Below are 14,011 nucleotides of genomic sequence, written 5' to 3'. Positions count from 1 at the left end.
TTCAAAACACATTTTGATTTCAAAGGATTAAGAGGACCCTGGGAAAATTTGATATACCCATCCAGTATTATTACTGTGGAAGCTTTGAGAAATGATCCATTTATGATTGTGCAACAGAGATAAAAGAATACATTCCAGTGCTCTGTACTATTTTTGTTGGGAAAATATGCCAAAAATCACTATTTCATTCATTATACTTTCAAATAATTAGTACATACACATCAGAGTTAAAACCTGCATTTTGTTAAATAGAAAATAAACTCATAATGTTTGGATTTCTTTTTCCACACAAAGTCACATTGTTGTGCTTGAGCATTGGGACTTTTGATTTCCAAATATGTTGTGTTGCCACATTGTCTTTTTCTATTTAAAAAAATGTTCTTGACATTTTAGTCACCTTTGCCTCCATTTCTGTCCCCTGGGAGGTCAATGGAGCGCGGCGGGGGGGGGGGGGGGGGGGGGGAGGAGATATATGTACTACTATTTGTAATACCTTAAACAATAAAATAAAATTTAAAAAAATACAACTAAAGGAGATTTAAAATGGCAGCAGAGTAAGTGGATGCTGCATGGACATGCCCAGGAACAAACTGGAATTACAACTAAAATACAGAAAAACTTCCTGAATAATCAATGGAAAATAGCAGGAAAGAACCCTGATACCTGAGAACTGAAAGTGGAGACTGCATGGAGACTGATTTATTTTGTATATTGTAAAAAATAATAATAATAATAATAATAATAATAATAATAATTAATTTAAAAAATATGGCTTAACATAACCAATGGACATAAGACACTGGGGGTAGGGGAGGCCAGGGAATTGTCAAGGGCAGGGGGAAAAAAAGGAGACATATGTAATACTTTTTGTAATACTTTAAGCAATAAAAAAAAAAAATACGGCTTTAAAAAAAAGCCTGTTTTTCAAAGATTTTAGAGAGCCAAGTCTTCACTCTGCAAGACTACCTCTGACCTTGACCCAGAAATACTTACTAATAGATAGTAGAAGAGTTTGAAATTCACACGTGTGGAAATGATACAGTGCATATTTTTTGCCTTTAATTAAAGCTCTACATGGAACAGAGTTTGCTCTCAATGTTTATCCCGTGTTCAGTATGGTATCTTCTGCATGCAGAGCCAGGGGCTCAATTTCTAATCAGGTCTTACTATAAACAGAGTGACATGGACAATGTATTGATTTTTAAAGAATCAACCTATTTGCAAAATAATCCCTTTTGTATTTATTACATAAAGTTGTAGGGGAGCAAATAAGATAAGGGATGTGACATTTATTAAAAAAGAGCTACTGCTTTATAAATATAAGGTATGGAAATAGAACATCATAAGAATGGTTTTTAAAACATCATTACTGTTACATATACTGTTTGTTTTTTTTTTAATTTCTAGTAAAACCATTGCCTCCATCCAGTGTGAAAGCAGAAATTACTGCAAAAATTGGATTATTGAAAATATCTTGGAAAAAGCCCATTTTTCCAGAGAATAATCTTCAGTTCCAGATTCGTTATGGCTTAAATGGAAAAGAAATACAGTGGAAGGTAACTTTTATCTAGAAATTTCTTTAGCTTGTTTCACTAAATGTTATTTCTGACTATTTTAATAATTTTATTGCAACTTACTTTGTTGTCATAAGATTTATTTATTTAGTATATCCTCTGTATTCTGTAGCTATTTTTGTTACAGTGATCTAAGTTTAACCCTTTAAAGAAACAAAATTTCCTACAATCTATCATTTCCAAAAGTGAGCTTTTACCATTGGCCCCATAAAATGTTTCTTTAAAAAAGCTTGCATGGTTAAATAAGTTTAGGAAACCCTGCATCACTGTATATTCCTAGTGTAAAGTCATAGTTTATTACATATCAAAGGTTAGGAAAGGTCCTGCATTAAAGAAACATTTATTTGTGAATTTACTTCATCCTATGTTTCTCAAACTTATTTTACCAATAAGCCCCTTTTTATCCAACATCTAATTATATTCTTTAGTGCACATAGCCAATGGAATACATTTTGGAAGAAGCTGCTTTTACCAAATAACCAGAATCATACCCATAGGTGCAAGTGTGCATATGATGACTCGTGGTGTCAGTTGTCTGATGGCAGCCTGCAAAGACTTACAAACATCACTAGGTCATGATGATTGTAACTGAAATGAATGTGATTCTTTACCTGCTTATTGAGGAGATTGAATATCAGAGATCCTCCACAGCAGGCCCTATTAACTACTAGGTTAAAATTCTTAATAGTTTTTTGTGGATAGAGGCTTAGTGGACAGAGATGTGTAATAATAGGCTTATGACAACGATTGGGAAGTGAGGCTGCAAGTGAACCAGTCCAAATCTGGTTACAACAAGGGGACTAAGATAGTCCTTAACCTGAAGGAGCTCATGATCCAAGTCTAATAGGAGTATTTCCAAAGCCAGAAGACACGAAGTCAGTTTACTCTTCAATTTGGAATAGTGTTAAGGTTTAAAATAAAATGTACTTCAGGGCCCTTTAGCCACCTGTGTGTGAGTCATGATCAATCTAATGCATTGACTTATGTTACAGATGCATGAGGTATATGATGCAGAATCAAAATCTGTCAGTCTCCCGGTGCCAGACCTGTGTGCAGTCTACGCTGCTCAGGTGCGCTGTAAGAGGCTGGATGGACTGGGATATTGGAGTAATTGGAGTACTCCAGCCTACACAGTGGTCATGGATGTAAAAGGTCTGTAGAGATTTTGTAAATGTGTCTTAAAAATGCATGTGTGTGTTTCAAATACTATGACTGAAAAATATTACCTCTGAGAATACAAGTACAACTTGGGCTCCTTGTTGTTTTGCAGTTCCTATCAAAGGACCTGAATTTTGGAGAATAATTCATGAAGACAGTACAAAAAAGGAAAGAAATGTCACTTTACTTTGGAAAGTATTTCTGCTTTTTTATGTTATTCTTCATTGTTCATAATTTTAAGCTCTGCAATCCCATATTTCATTTCTATTTTAAGAGATGATCATAGATAGCTAAGATCCCTAGTGGAGGGTGTGTCAGCACGGAGTTAGGAGACTTTAGTTCTATTCTCAGCTGAAGGTATTATAGTTTTGTCAGTACTATTTTGGCAAAGTCACCTGAACTCTTTAGCCTAATCTGTATAAAAGTAGGATTTCACCAGATGACATCTAATGTTCCTTCAAGTCCAAGAATTCTATTTATATTTAATCCTAAACAAAGTAAATGCCTTCTCCACATACCTCAAGGACATCTAGAACAAGAGGTATTCTTTTTGCATGATGACATATAAACTGTGGATATTTCCATAAACAGTGGATATTCAGCCTAACAATTTTCAAAACATTCTCTCTACTATATGAATTTTGTATCCCAAGTGAATGGATTATTTTTTGTCACAATTTTGGGGAAACACAAACATTCAGTCCACAGCAAACATTATCTGCCATTAGGGAATTACAAATTCCAACAACAAGTGTGTAGAGATACCACTACATACTTCTTAGAATGGTTAAAATAAAAAAACAACAACAATGGACAATAAATTGCTTGCAAATATGCAAGGCAACAGGAAGTTTTATTCTTTGCTGGTGGGACTACAAAATGGAAGATAGTTTGGTAGTTTCTTACAAAGTTAAATAGTGTTACCATATGATCCAGCATCATACTATTAGCTATTTACCCAACTGATTTGAAAACTTGTCTTCACATAATAATTTGCACATACATGTTCATAGTAGCTTTATTCATAATCACTTCAAACTGGAAGCAACCAAGATATCCTTCTATAGATGAATAGCTAAACAAACTATGGTACTTCCATCCAGTGGAATGTTATTCAGTGATAAAAAGAAATTTCTATAAAGCCACAAAAAGATGTGGATGAATCTTAAACGCATGTAGCTAAGTGGTAGAAGCCCATCTGAAAGGGCTACATAATGATTCCACATACATGACATTCTGAAAAAGGCATAACTATAGAGAAGATAGAAATATTGGTGGTTTCTAGGGGTTTGGCTGATGATGAAAAGTTTGAATAGGTAAAGCACAAGGGATTTTTTATGGTGGTTAAACTATTCTGTAGATTGCCATGGTGGGTACATAGTATGGTGAGTACATATGCATTAGTCAAAACCCATAGAGAGCAACCCTTAATGTATGAAAATTAAAAATAAATCACTTAGTGGGTTGGAGGATCCCGGGATGGAATACAGACTTGGACAAAAGAATCTAACTGTATTACAAGTGTATGCAAAACCTCACTGAAGGAGGTGGGAGAAAAAAGTGCAGGCCTAAGTAACTTTGTAAATGCATGGATTCTTAAAACTAAGGCAAAAGAAGTGGCATTATGCACTGGGTTCTATTTGATAATGTTAATTATTATGGGTTAACAATTCTTATACTACTGTACATGTAAACTGGAATTGAATAATCAAGGAAATGGGTGTGGATGGTGGGACCCAGATGTCTCGTTGTTGGATTGGTTATAGAGAATCTAGGGGCAGAAGACCAGAATGATCCGTGTGGTGAGGGCTTAGAGTTGGAGACATCAGTATGAGCTTCTGTTCAGCTTAATATGGCTACAGATGGATGCATTTAGGAGTATTTATAGATATAAATATTAGTATACACACATATATTATCTTGATTTGCACTCGAGTAACGGCACTCCAGTGACAAGGAGCATGCTCAGATTTGTATTTCTAATGGTATTTCTAATACCATTCTCCAATGAAAGGAACTAAAGTTCCTTGAAAATGGCTGGTTTGGGACCGGGGCAGGAAATCCACAAGGTGAGTCTAGAGCAGCTTCCTAGTACCAAAAAGTAAGGAAGTTTATCATCATTTCTAATCGATGGTTACAAAAGTAAATATTTGTATATGAAAACTGACATGGATTTTACAATATGAAATGTGAAATATGCATGACTTTTCAGACATTTCATTCTTGCAATGGTTGCTGCAAGAATCTCATTCCTCACTCACCCAGGTTATTTCAGGCCCTGTAGGGGTAGATGTGTAGGTGCTTGTGTGTTTTTTTTTCTGATATCTGACTTATAGGAACCTCAGTGACAAATGAAAGGAAGGAAGGAAGGAAGGAAGGAAGGAAGGAAGGAAGGAAGGAAGGAAGGAAGGAAGGAAGGAAGGAAGGAAGGAGGAATTGAGCAGCAGCACTGGTCTAGTCTGTTGTAGAGTCAAGCTTTCTGGGGTTTACAAAGGATCGGCAGCACTTATTCTTACCTGAAGCAGGTGAAGGCGGTGGGAGAAGTGGTGTATTCTGTAGAGTGGAGGACTGGAATTGGACTAAATCTGTATTTTACACTGGAACTGTCAGTGACCTGGTATGATTTATTTTCAGCCTTGGACTGAAATTCTGGGGTGCCATGCACACTGTTCTGACAGCTTCTGTTACTTGAAGTGGCAGCATATCAAGGGAAGGGAAAATGAGTGACAATTTTACTGAGATTGATATATGATGATGAAGAACATTTTTCAGCTTTTCTCTACCGGTCTTTTTTTTTTTTTTCCTTTAAAATTAGAGCGAAACTTTTTGGTAGAAAAACTTTGTATTCATACTTCATTATCTTCCAATGATTTATTTTCTGAATATTAAGAGGAAAAAAAAAACAGGAGAGGGAAAATAACTTTGCTATGCTCCATACCCACCTGACACCTTCACCTAGCCTGTGGTCAGAGGCAGACCCTCCCCTCCCCCACCGCCTCCTACCTCAGCCTGGACATAGGCAGTGCTGCCTCTGGTCTGACCCTGCCTCCCAGTGGGAATGTATAGTAAGAGTTCGTGAGCACAGTTGGTGTAAAGAACACTGTAGCCCTTAAACTAATCCAGTTTTATGTTTACTCCAGCCCCTGATGAAAAATGATTCATTGTGCCGTGTGAGAAGATATGTAGTAAAGCATCACACTGCCCGCAATGGAACATGGTCAGAAGATGTGGGCAACCACACCAAATTCACTTTCCAATGGACAGAGCAAACACATACTGTTACAGTTCTGGCTGTCAATTCGATTGGTGCCTCTTTTGCAAATTTTAATTTAACGCTCTCATGGCCTATGAGCAAAGGTAATTGAAAAAATACAGAGTAGTAAACCTGTGCCCTTTTAAATATTTAATCTTTGTAAGCTCCTTCCATTCCAAATGGTCTCCCAAGAAACCTGTGATTCCCTCAATCTGAAAGTCTCTGTTTTACCTTGATCTCTTCTTTGTCTGAAAAATAGCAAACTAGATGGTACTCTGATTATGTATATGGTCCTGGGGTTTTCATGTGGTAGAACATGGTTGAAATGATATTATAATGTGAGAATATTCTAATAAATCTAATGCTTTTGGACCAGTGATGGATGGTCATAGGTAAATCAATCTCTCTCTCTCTCTCTCTCTCTCTCTCTCTCTCTCTCTCTCTCTCTCTCCCTCTGTCTCTCTCTTGATATGCACAATTACATGTATACATGTGTTATATGGATTATACATGTGTTATATGGATTATAAATATATGTAATAGTATGACATATTATATGGATGCAAGTAATTGCTCAGACTTGAAAATGTCTGCCTTCCATTCCTTCTCTCCCTTTCCAGGAGCTTATATGTTCTTCAAGGGTATTAGGAGATTTTCATTAATTTTGATTTTAAAAATAAATGTTTTTCCTTTCTCCTCAGTAAATATCGTGCAGTCACTCAATGCTTATCCTTTAAATAGTAGTTGTGTGATTCTTTCCTGGATGCTATCACTTAGTGATTACAATCTGATATATTTTATTCTTGAGTGGAAAATTCTTAATGAAGACAATGAAATTAAATGGCGTAGAATCCCTTCATCTGTTAAGAGGTATTATATCCATGGTAAGTTTACTACACTTTAATAAGTTTTTCTTATGGGTTAGTATGATACTACAGATTACTAATTCAATTAATAGAGCCAGTTAATTAAATAAAACTTGAAAAATATAGATGACAATACCATCCGAATACTTGTAATTTTATCACCTTACCATAAACATTTAATTCTATTTCATTTGATCCTTTTTCATTTAAATATTTTACACAGTGGTCATCATACCATGTAATTTACCACTCTCCTTCTGATTTGTTCCTTTGGTATATCACAAACATGTTTCTATTTTCTCCCCTATCCCTTTACTTACTAATTTTAATGATCATATTGCATTTTATGCCAAAATCTACTTAAACTGTTTATTTATTTGAGAACTATTTTCGTTGCTTTCAGCTTTATCTTTAAACCAGTTTGTAATGGCTTTTGATATCTGCTGCCAAGTTATTCTCTTGAATGGTGTGCCAACTTATAACTCCACTCGCAATGAGTGAAAGTGCCATGCTTGAAGGTCTGAGGATCTAGAACCTGGGGACATAATCAGCACAAACTCCCAAAAGTAGACCAGTTGCCCCAGGAGGTGATTACAAAGTTTAAGTGCACAATACAGCATTCCAACTCTGAGTTAGGTTTAAGTATAGAGAAGCCAAGGATTGCCCTGATCTTACCCTATATAATAAAAGCCTAATATGCTAAGTGTCCAGTCATCCATTCAACCAATCAAAGTGTAATATGCTAATGATATGCTAAGGCCGCTCAACCACTCGCTATGATGTGCACTGACCACCAGGGGGAAGATGCTCTGACCAGTAGGTTAGCTTGCTGCTGGGGTGCAGCCGATCAGGACTGAGCAAGATGGGCCGGACATGCCCTGGAGCCCTCCCATGGTCCCTCCCCGGCTGGCCAACCTCCTGTGTCTCTCCCTGGCCTCGATTGTGCACTGGTAGGGTCCCTTGGCCTGGCCTGTGCCCTCTCAAAATCCACGCTGAGATACCACCCCCCAACAGAGTGCACAAATCCATGCACCAGGCCTCTAGTTGTGTAATCTCATCCCAAAGACTCATATGTTTATTTCAGAGAGCTAGAATTTAGCCTTAGGCTAAATAGAAACAAATTCTTGATAGAGAACTAAATTCATTTCATTACCACTATTATCCAGGTGGTTACTCTCTGTGCTTTTCATTATATCATGTGGACTTTAGGTTTCAAAGAGATTTTTCTCTTGTGAAATCATTTTTATATCTTAATAGCACTTGATAGATTCATTTTGAGCTTTGCAACGGAGATGGCCATCCTTCAGTAATCTAGACTCTTGGATATTGCAAGGAGATCCTGGTTCCCACCCCTATCTTTTTAATATAGGATTTCACAAGACTTGAGTCTTCTAGCTGCCTTGGGTAGGAAAACTAAGTAGCTAAATTCCTGTGTAAAGGAAATATTGCTCACCTTGGAGATACAGGAGAAGAGGTAGAGCATACTGTCCTGAACAGGGTAGTACAACACATATATACCCCGAACTTGAACAAAGTGGCTATCACTGGAACATGTCTTTGAAAAAATGCCATTTCCTATCTCTGGGTAAGATTTTTAAAACTGTTACTTGTAAAATTATTGTCATTATTAAGGAAATTTGGAGTACCTAGGTTGTTTTGAAATTCCTTTAATTATCAGTTTCAATCCATAATAACAACTAATTTCTATGTTTGGAAATATAGGAGGGTCACTTAAAAATGTTTTATATAGATTTCACTCATTTATATGAATTCAGTAAGAATGACCCTTTAATATGTTTATTTCCTCAGATCATTTTATCCCAATTGAGAAGTATCAATTCAGTCTTTACCCTATATTTATGGAAGGAGTGGGGAAACCGAAGATAATTAATAGTTTTACCCAAGGTAAAACTTTTACTTTCAGTTTCTTTTTATACAGATGAATGGTTTCCTGTGTAGTGGTAATGTTGCCATCTGGCTATTCTCCTGATAAAATAGTGCAAGGGTCCAGCGTCTTATGTGTCCCAGGGTACATGCAGTCAGGATGTGTGGTTCCAAGGTGGTAGTAAGAAAGAGAATAATCAGGCATGGTATTGAATTCTTGTATTGGTAAGTAAAATTTTTAGTCTCAAATTGGGTAAAAAGTTGATGCAAACAAAATAAAGGGAAATACACAGCTATACAATAAAATACATCTTCATAAAGACTAGTTAGAAATATATTATTTTTCTGAACATTTTTATATAATGTATATAAATGCACCTTCCCCAAAGAATATGTTTGGGAGCATATATTTGTGAGTCCATAAATTTTAATCAGTCTTCTAAAGGAAATAATTTTTCCTCTGAAAATAAAACTGGAGAGGTTGTCATAGACTGGGCCTCTCATATTTCTGATTTATCTTACCATATTTGGCATGTTTACATTTTACTATTACTTTTTAAATTGTCTTCACATCCAAGCACACCAATAATGAAGTTTCAAGAGAGATACATTTTGCCTGGTTTTAGAATGAAAATAATTGAAAGAATTCATTAATGAATTATTGAACAAATGAGCATTCTTCTAAGCACTGGGGCTTGAACAGTGAACATCATTCTCTAACCTCCAGGACTCCAATGGGAGTGAGAGACAATAAACAAATCATGTATAATATAATGTCAGATAAAAGTGCCATGAAGTAAGATGAAGGGATAGACTTAAAATGTGGTGTGGTAGTTAGAATGGCCAACATTTGTCTTTTTCATTGTGCAGATGATATTTGAGTAGAGCTTTGCAAGCACAAAGGGGAAGACCATTTCAGCAAGGGCTAGGAAGTACAGAGGAGTGCTTTGTACTGATGAGTGAGCATGCTTAGTGATTCAAGAACAGCAAGGAGGTCAATGTGTCTGGACTGAACAAGCTAGAGATTGGCAGGTGTCGTAGGTTGGCTTTAGAAGCAGATGCTCAGACAGAGTCATCATAACAAATTTAATTGGCCCTTTGACTCATATAATCTAAAAGGGAGCAGAGGGAGAGAATTCACAAATAATTTTTAAAACAATATTTCGCTAAATTACAATAAACATAATTGTGAACACAATAATAATCATTTTATTAATGGGATCATAACTATCCTTTTATCTTCCTCTTTTTTATTTTTATATTTTAGAGGTCATACAGATCTAGGATGAAATTAGGAAAAAGTCTATTATAATTATTGATACAGAAAGATACTTTTTTTTCCTCAAGCTTCTGAATTGCATGAATTGCATTTCTTTTCCAGATGATATTGAAAAACACCAGGCTGATGCAGGTCTATATGTAATTGTGCCAATAATTATTTCTTCATTAACCTTGTTGCTTGGAGCATTGCTAATATTACATCAAAGGTATGAACCTTCAGCATATTTAAACCTTGATTTAAAATACAAATCAGAAGTAATATACCCTAAATATTTTTAAGATGGTATAAAAAGAAAAGGCCTATTTTCAGATAGCTAAATTCTGTTTTGCTAGCACAACATAAACTTCATGGAAAAAAATGATTTCTTTTCTGAAATGCAAGCAGGAAATAACAAGCCTATTATAGGAAAGCCTAGGCTGTATGTTCTTGGAGGTGGCAAAATGGCTTTCAGAGTTGTGCAATTTGGGTTGAGGACTTTGAGTGGTGAAAATTTACCTGTGGCAGGCAGTCCACTTATAACCAGTAAGCACTCTGCTTTTTAAAAATCAGCACTGCTGGCTCTAGTCAATCTGGTTTGGCAAATGGCCTTGAATTTCTTGTGGGTTTGTGCTGAGAGGTCTGGACCAATGAGTTTTACAGAATGAATCTCTGCAGAAACTTTTGTCTTTTAGCACAAAAGAGGGAGAGTCCATTTTAGAATCAGAATTTATCTTTTGGTCAAGTGAGCTGATGGGGCCATATTGAGTGGACTTGTTTCTGAAACTCACTTGATGACCATTTTTAATATTTTATTTTTTCTGAGAAAAATGCAAAGTGCCTGGCACACAGTTTTCTATAAGTGTTTGCTATTTTTATTATTATAACTAGAGGCCCTGTGCACGAATTCATGCACAGGTGGGGTCCCTTGGCCTGACTGGCGATCGAGGCCTATCGGGAGGCTGGACGGGCAGGGGGAGGAGCTGCAGGAGTTTGGCCAGCCCGGGGTGGAGGGGTGTGGGAGGTTGGCCCGCCAGGGGAAAGGGCCATGGGAGGTTGGCCAGCCAGGGCGGGGAGGAGGCTGCAGGAGGTTGGCTGTGGGAGTGCACTGACCAGCAGGGGCAGCTCCTGCATTGAGCATCTGCCCCCGGTGGTCAGTGTGTGTCATAGTGACTGGTCGACCAGTGGTTCCAGTCGTTCCAGTCATTAGGTCCTAAATGTCACTTAGGCTTTAATATATATAGATGGTGATTAACTTTGGTCTAGACAGCTCATTGGTGGAAATCTTCCTGTGATAGCATGTGAAAATGAATCTGCCCCTCCTAAGGCGTAGCTCTGGGGGATTAATTTCTAGTTTATGCATTCATTAACTGTTAACAGTTTTGATATGAATGTTTTTCTGTGATTCCAGTACCTTATTTTTCTTTTGTAGAATGAAGAAGCTGTTTTGGGATGATGTTCCAAACCCCAAGAATTGTTCCTGGGCACAAGGACTTAATTTTCAAAAGGTCCCTTTTTCAATTTTCTTAACCCCAAATATAAGATTGTATTTTAGATGTCATATGCCTTCTAGAGCTTTAAACATTTTTAAGGTTTAAAAGTTCTTTTTTATTCAATTCATTTGAATATGAGTCTGTTTAATCTACTATATATTTCCAAGAGTAGCAGGATATAAGGATTTCGTACTGGGGGATACAAAATTTAATAGATAGTTTATCATATGAAAGTTAATAATATGCATATCTCTTATGTATCACTGTACTATGTAATAAAATAAATATTAAAATATTAGGAATCAAATCTGATGGAGAACGGGTTTTGGTATAAATTCGTTGTCCTTAGGCAAAGGGCTGGAATCAGTTTTTTTAATACCTATAATTATTTCCATAATTATTTAAATCAAATCAAAAAATAATATAAATAATCCCATGATTAAACACTGTAACTTGATAAATTCAATTATCAAAATTAAACTTATACTTATGTAAGATGGTTTTTTTAAAACCTCTGCAAATATTTAATTTCATGATTTTATAAGCTATTCTTTAAGCAAAACTAGCCCTCAAGATGCTTAGTTTATTAACAGGGCTTAACAGCTATACAAATAACACAATTAGAAATAACTCAGATTTTGAAATATAGCAAGAATATTTGGAGTGGAAAAGAATATAATTTCAAATATCATACTAACGATAAAAATCTTCTAAAATTTAGTAACTTTTTAATCTCATTGCTTTAATCTCCTAACTAAAATTTACTTTTTAAGGAAAAATAATACAGGGTAAATCATGTTATATTACCTAAGGGTACCAGGTAAATGTGCTAACTGCTCTTTGCTTTTATATTCACATTACTTTATTTAATTCTCTCATTGGCCTAATTGCATCATATTTTCTGATGAGAAAACTGAAGCTGAGAGTGTTGTCTTGATCTATCCAGCCATGCATGTAAAAGCCTCATGCAAACAGAGGTTCATGTGACTCAAACTGATTATCTTGCCATCAACTCCATATTAACAATTAATTGCTTAATATACTTAGTGACACTAAATTGTATACTTAAATATAGTTAAAGGGTAAATTTTATGTTATGCATATTTTAATGAAATAAAAAATGGGCAACAGATCTGAATAGACATTTCTCCAAGTGGCCAGCAAGCAAATGGAAAGATGCTCAACATCATTGGGCATTAGGTAAAATAAATCCGAAACACAAGATACCACTTTACATTAGTTAGGGTGGCTAGAATATAAAACACAGATAATAGTATTGGTGAGAATGTAGAGAAATTGGAACTTTTATACACTGCCTATGGGAATGTAAAATGGTGCAGCCCTTTTGGAAAATGATTTGACAGTTCAATAGTTAAGCATCAAATTACCATTGACCCAACAACTCCACTCCTACCTATCCCTACTAATAAAAGAGAAAAATGGTAATTGGCGTACGACGATACCCTTTTCATTGGCTAATCAGGGCTATATGCAAATTAACTGCCAACTATGATTGACAGTTAACTGCCAACAAGATGGCGGCTAATTTGCATATGTAGGCACAATGCAGGGAGGCAAAAGGGAAAGCAGGAAGAAGCCCCCTGCCACTGACAGTGATCAGAAACCCAGGGGGGAGCTAAGAGCTGGGGGGCAGGGCAAAGGCGGCCCTGGGGCCGCCTTTGCCCTGCCCCCAGCCATGATCGGAGAATCAGGCACCTTTGCCGCCCTGGCCAGTCATAGCAGGAAGTAGGGGTGGAGCCAGTGATGGGAGCTGGGCACGATTGAAGCTGGCAGTCCCGGGAGCTAGGGGTCCCTTGCCTGGGCCTAAAGCGGAGCCCACGATTGCGGGGCCACTGCAGCTGCGGGTCCCCGCTGCCCGGGCTGGACGCCTAGGCCAGAGGCGTTAGGCCTGGGCAGGGGCGGAGCCTGCAACCGCGGGGAGCTGGGGGTCCCCTGCCCAGGCCTGACACCTCTGCCGGAGGCCTCAGGCCTGGTCAAGGGGCCGATCCGGTGATTGGTGATCGGAGGGTGATGAGGGTCAACTCCTCTGGCCGAGGCATCAGGCCTGGGCGGGGCCTGAGCCGGGGATTGGGGGGATATGATGGTCCCCTTGCCCAGGCCTGAAGCCTGGGTCAGAGGCGTCAGGCTTGGGCGGGGGGTGGAGCAAGCGATCAGAGGGAGATGGGGGTCCCCTGCCCAGGCATGATTCCTGGGCCAGAGGCCTCAGGCCTGGGCGGGGGCCAGAGCCAGTGATCGGGGGGAGATGGGGGTCCCCTGTCCAAGCCTGACACCTCTGGCGGAGGCGTCAGGCCTGGGCAAGGGGCCGATCAGGCGATTGGAGGGTGATGGGGGTCTACGCCTCTGGCTGAGGCATCAGGCCTGGGCAAGGGGCAGAGCCAGCAATCGGAGGGGTCTGGGGGTACCCTGCCCAGGCCTGACACCTGGGCCAGAGGCATCAGGCCTGGGCTGGGGGCAGAACCAGTGATGGGGGGAAATGAGGGTCCCCTGCCCTCTGTCAGAGGCGT

General features: G+C 38.1%; 1 protein-coding gene across 4 annotated transcripts in view; it reads left to right on the top strand.

Annotated features, from left to right (window-relative positions):
- The window catches only part of LEPR (leptin receptor), a 94,770-nt gene that overhangs the window by 69,542 nt on the left and 11,217 nt on the right, over positions 1–14,011 (top strand). For all 4 annotated transcript variants that reach the window (XM_059689270.1, XM_059689269.1, XM_059689271.1 and 1 more), the window contains 8 exons: positions 1,408–1,556; positions 2,567–2,726; positions 2,845–2,927; positions 5,873–6,089; positions 6,687–6,869; positions 8,661–8,756; positions 10,117–10,222; positions 11,426–11,501. In XM_059689270.1, coding sequence (XP_059545253.1) covers positions 1,408–1,556; positions 2,567–2,726; positions 2,845–2,927; positions 5,873–6,089; positions 6,687–6,869; positions 8,661–8,756; positions 10,117–10,222; positions 11,426–11,501 — 1,070 coding nt within the window. The remainder of the gene's footprint in view (positions 1–1,407; positions 1,557–2,566; positions 2,727–2,844; positions 2,928–5,872; positions 6,090–6,686; positions 6,870–8,660; positions 8,757–10,116; positions 10,223–11,425; positions 11,502–14,011) is intronic.

The sequence above is a fragment of the Myotis daubentonii genome, chromosome 3 (genome assembly GCF_963259705.1).
Source record: "Myotis daubentonii chromosome 3, mMyoDau2.1, whole genome shotgun sequence".
Taxonomy (NCBI): domain Eukaryota; kingdom Metazoa; phylum Chordata; class Mammalia; order Chiroptera; family Vespertilionidae; genus Myotis; species Myotis daubentonii.
Note: the sequence above shows the minus strand (reverse complement) of the source record. Positions and strands in the feature narration are given on the sequence as shown.